General features: G+C 50.1%; 1 protein-coding gene across 1 annotated transcript; it reads right to left on the reverse strand.

Annotated features, from left to right (window-relative positions):
• Positions 1-656: 656 nt before the first annotated feature.
• Positions 657-4,235, reverse strand: LOC128345958 (sterile alpha motif domain-containing protein 1-like). The gene is made up of 2 exons (XM_053298696.1): positions 2,770-4,235; positions 657-2,424 (listed from the first exon to the last, which is right to left on the reverse strand). Exons 1-2 carry the CDS (start codon positions 3,109-3,111, stop codon positions 2,215-2,217), a joined length of 552 nt encoding a protein of 183 aa, XP_053154671.1. The 5' UTR covers positions 3,112-4,235; the 3' UTR covers positions 657-2,214.
• Positions 4,236-5,031: the final 796 nt, after the last annotated feature.

The raw sequence follows: 5,031 nt of genomic DNA on the forward strand, positions 1-5,031 counted from the left end.
AAGGCACCAGCCCAACGCAGCACAGAAGGGGGAAGTTCCAAGGTTCCACCTCCCCCCCCCCAACCTTTTCACTATGTAACGCATGCTAATTTAATTCTGTGCCATCATCAAAGTGGATTAGCTGCTTCAGCCCATCAGGAAAGTCTAAACCTCCACCAATTTAATTAACCAGACTGAAAATCAGATGAACAGTGAATAAAACTATCATTAGGAGCAATTAGTGATTATTTAAGCATGGTGCTGCCAAACAGTTTGTAAATAAAACTAGTAGCCCTTGAAAAAAAATAGCTGGAATTAATTGTAGGTTGGGGCAGGGGGAGAAAGTATATACTTCTAAACATTTAGAAGATCAAGTGAGTCCTTTTATGTTCACTTAAAAAAATTGCAAGTGCAAAAGGGGAAATTTGCTTACAATTATGAATTATGATTCCATGTGGTTTCTTCTATGTGACATGGAAGAAACCACATGGAATCATAATTCATAATTGTAAGCAATTTTACTTTGAGTTGCTTGCATAGAAATAGGAACAGCTTAGTAAAAGCTAATCATGCTGGATGAGAAAGATGAGTTACATGCTTGGATGGAGAGAGTGCAGTCAGTGTGTGTGTGCTGGGATGCAGGAATGGATCAACCTCTCAATCCCACCCACCCCTCTACTATTTGTTGAGTAAAAATAACAACTGAATAATGAACTATATTTCTTACCAAACACAAAAGTTAAAATGCGATTATCCATATATTTGAATCTACTCACACAGGCAGACTGCAGGTTAAACAGGTCAGCTCAACATTACCATCACATAGCAAAATGTTTTTGTGAAAGCAACTCCACATGACATTTTCAAGGGCATAATAACCTGTATTACATTGTCAAGTTGTTTTGTTTCATGAGACACATTAATTGTGTTAATGTTGGGTCAGCTCCTGGAAACACATGTGCTTCAAATGTGGTCAAATCAACCCCCAGTTATTCAAAATATTAAGTCTATAACTGAAACAAAGAGTTAAAAAATACTGATGAACTACAGTTAAATCCAAATGTTTAACGGTTCATGATCACACACAGTATGGTTTAGAGAAAATAAGAACATACCACATCTCCTTTTTCTTTTCTCTACAAACAGCAGCAACACATGAAAACAAGTTTTCTGAAAGATGGGTGTCAGATGTGGGGGGGGGGGGATTTCGGTGCTTGCCCGAGGCGCCATTTTCCCTAGTTAAGCCTCTGGGTGTGTGTGCATGGGTGATGGAGCCTCAATAAAGACGTGCCTCTGCTCAACCCTGACTCTGAAGGTGTCCCTCTCTCTAAGTGGCCATGCCGCTGCTCTTGCCTCTCCCGATCTCGGTGCCACAGTCACTTTCGCTTTCCCCATCGCCTTGCCCCATTGCCTCACCTCAGAGGGAGGGGGGCTGCCTTTCAGAGAGACGAGCTTGCCTTCAGCAAGGGAGGATTGGGGTGCTGCTGGACGACACCCCCCCCCCACACACACACACACAACCTGGCAGAAGAGAAATCCGGGCTCGGGCATCTCTCCAGGCTGCTCTGTTGCTCACAAGTGGCTGAAATAAAGACAGCGGAGGCAAAGAGCCCTTGCCGAGCGAAGGCTGTTCGGAAAACGTGGAGTTGGAACCTTTTCTGAGCACTGGGGCTCTGTCTAGAGCCGGTGTGCCTCTGCTCATCCCCCCCCCCCCTTTATTTCTCCTGGGTACCTTTCAGGATTAAGTCCAAGGTCACCTTCCCTCTAGTTGGTTCCGACACCAAATGTTCCCATTTCCTGGGCTGATTTTGTAACCTGTTGCTGAGCTTTTAACAAAACAATTTGTTTGAAGACCACCATTTTAAAGCACTCCCACAAACAGAACCAAATACAAAATGAAGAATGACATGGCAGACTTTTGCCAGCACCAGCTGGTCACCGTAATAGTATCCCCCTGCTTTTAAAACGGCCCCCTTCATTATCGTGTGGCCCTGAATTGCAGCTTGGTTAGCTGAAAGACATTCATTACTTACTAGGTGTCTTTCCCCTTTAAATGTCTTTTCAGCCGCAGCACCCGAAAGATAAGCGGAAGCAAGCAGCAGCAGCCACGCTTGGAGACAGAGTCAGGGATCCACGTTTAGCAGAACTGTTTCTTTATTGAGGATCTCCCACGCGTGCACTAGACGCCCTCCAGCGGCAGTAGCAGGAGATGAAGCGACCCGATGGAGGGCCGCATCATGTGCCTTGCGATGGTGGGGAGGCATCGCCTCGCCTCCTCCCTGTGAAGCTGCAGCCACCGCTGGCACCAGTCCACGCTAGATGACAACCGGCGGCCGGTGTTGTGACGATCCTAAGCGTGCCAGCAGCGAGGGGGATCCTGGAATAGCCACTTCCGATCCGATCCACCTTCTCCCGAGGATCTTCTGACGTTTCTTTCATTTCCTTCTGTTCACAAGGGTCCTCAATTAAAATCAGTAGAACTACCAACAACTTGAATAGTTTAAAACTATTTAGAAACAAACTATATAAAGCAATTCAATAGGCCTGGAAGGGCGGACACTTCCCACCCCCAAAAAGTAGTTTTAAGGGTTTCCTGAAGGCGGACGAGGTTGGACGAGGTTGCCACCAAGGTTAACGGGACAACGGGAACCGTCCCCATAATAATTCTTCGAGAACTCTGATGAGCCACCTGACCATCTCAAAGAGAGCTGATCCACCAGAGGAGGCAGCGGTTGACCGCCCCACCGGGAAAACATTCACAACAAGATGATCAATCATATTAATTGTCACCATCGGTTCTCCCGTTTCTCTCGGCATTGATGCTTCAGCTACTGCTCCAACTCCATCTGCTGGTGGTGGTGGTGGTCTTGGTGGTGTTGGTTGTCTTCGCATGGCGGACAGGTCGAGGAGGTGATTAATTGTCGCCGTCATCGGTCCTCTCGGTCCTCTGGGCACTGCCGCAGCTCCATCTGCTGCTGCTGCTCCTGCTGGTGTTGGTGGTGGTAGATTTCCGTTCCCTCGCATTGCGGGCAGGTCGAGGCGGGTGACGGGCCCGTCTTCGTGTGCTTGCGAGGGAGGAGTAGCCACCCATGCATCAGAGCTCGCAGTGGGAGGACGGCCCACAGGTGTCATTTTAAAAAGCCTTCTCGCCAGCGGTCCTGAGCCGTCGGCTGCAGCCGTCACCTTATAAAACCTTTGCCCCGCCCAGAAAGGAGACAGAAAGTTTCCCGCCCAAGCTAAAAGACTGCCACTAAGAGCGAAAGAAAAACCGCACTTTCTGGCTTGTGCGTGTGTCACCACGTTTCTTTCGAATTTCTTTTCTGTCCCTCTTGAACAGAGTGCACATTTCTTCCTCAAGGGCTCGATTTCAATCCTCTTGCTGGTGCGGACTGTGCTGCTGCCCAAGAAATGGTGTCAAACAGGGGGTTGTGGTGGGGGTTGTGCTGGGGATCGGTCAGAAAACGCCTCATCCTCAGATCCTGAGAAATAAAGCTGAACTTTTCCCGTATCCTGTCTTTCCCACATTCTGAAGCACTCTTTTAATTTATTTCTATGTCTCTCAATTTATTTCCTTCAGCAGAGTAAATATTTTCTCCACAAGTGCAAAAAGATCCGATCTCACTCCACCTCCTGCTGATGATCCTATTGCTGCCTAGTCGGACTCCACCCTCATGAATAATTCAATCTAGATCCATACTCACATGACTGCCAAACCAAATTTCAGTCTCCTTTCGAAAAATAAAGTCTTCACTTGTAGCGATTCCCACTCACATTACTGCCAACCATGTTTCGGTTTCCTTTCAATTTTCACGTGAGGACCGAACTGTTCGAAATGAGACAGAAAACTGGAGACAGAGGCGTAAATAGGAAAAACGGCGCCTGGGGCAAGCACTGAAATCGCGCCACCCCCCCACCCGCCGCCCCACAACATAATCTGACTGAAACAAATGTGTTTTTTCCTCACAACAACCCTGTGAAGTTGGCTTGTATCTCAAACATCAGAATTATGATGCAACTAGTATTTTTAAGCCCGTTATGATAACGGGCGCTAGCTTTCTATCCCGTCTTTTCTGTCTCTCTCTCTCTCTTTCTGTCTCTTCCCCCCCCCCTTGTCCCCTCTCTCTTTTTGTTTTTTGTTTTGTTGTTGTTCTCTGTTTTTGTTCTTCCTTATTTTGCTTTTACTTTTTTGGGGGGGGTGGTGGATGAATAACGGCCAAAATGGCCCATGAGAAGGTGGCCGCCCCCGCCTATCGCCCTCCCGCGCACCCAGCTGCCGGAGCCCACCTTACCCGCTCCAGCCCGAAAGAGAAGAGAGGAACTCGGAAACAGAGCTATTCTCTGTGTTAAGCTGCTGCCTATACTGTCGCAATGGACGCAATAGGCGTCCTTTGCGTCCATAGCGGCAGTTTGAGCAGTGACTTAGCACAGAGAGGAGCTCTGCTCGTGAGCTCCTCTCTTTTCCCTCGGGCTGGAGCGGGTAAGGTGGTCTTCAACAGCTGGGAGAGCGATAAGCGGGGGCGGCGAACTTCTCATGGGCCATTTTGGCCCTTAATCTTTTTTGGGGGGGAGTGGGGAAGGTGATTTTGGGCAGCTGGGAGGGCGGGTGAGCAGGCGGCGGCGGCGGCTGTGAGCGGGTGGGAGCCTCGTTGGCGGCTTCGCCGCCACCTCGCCCAGCTTCATTTTGGGCAGCTGGGAGGGCGGGTGAGCAGGCGGCGGCGGCGGCTGTGAGCGGGCGGGGGCCTCGTTGGCGGCTTTGCCGCCACCTCGCCCAGCTTCCCCCGTCTCGGTCTTCCCCCGCCGCCATTGCCCTCGCCTTTTTCAGGGCGGCTGCTTCTGGTTGCCTCGGCCTCCTCTCGCCGTGCCGCAGCTCCGCACAACCGCCGCCGCCTCAGCCACTTTCCCCCGCCGCCACACACCGGCTAATGGCCACCCGTGGCTGTGGGACAATGGTGTCTGAGGTCCTGTGTCGCTTTGCGCAGGCCCAGAACAGCCCAGGGAGGCAGGGACGCAGATCCCCAATGTTCCAAAGCCACGGCCACTCACTTAGCCTTT

Source organism: Hemicordylus capensis, chromosome 2, assembly GCF_027244095.1.
Source record: "Hemicordylus capensis ecotype Gifberg chromosome 2, rHemCap1.1.pri, whole genome shotgun sequence".
Lineage (NCBI taxonomy): Eukaryota > Metazoa > Chordata > Lepidosauria > Squamata > Cordylidae > Hemicordylus > Hemicordylus capensis.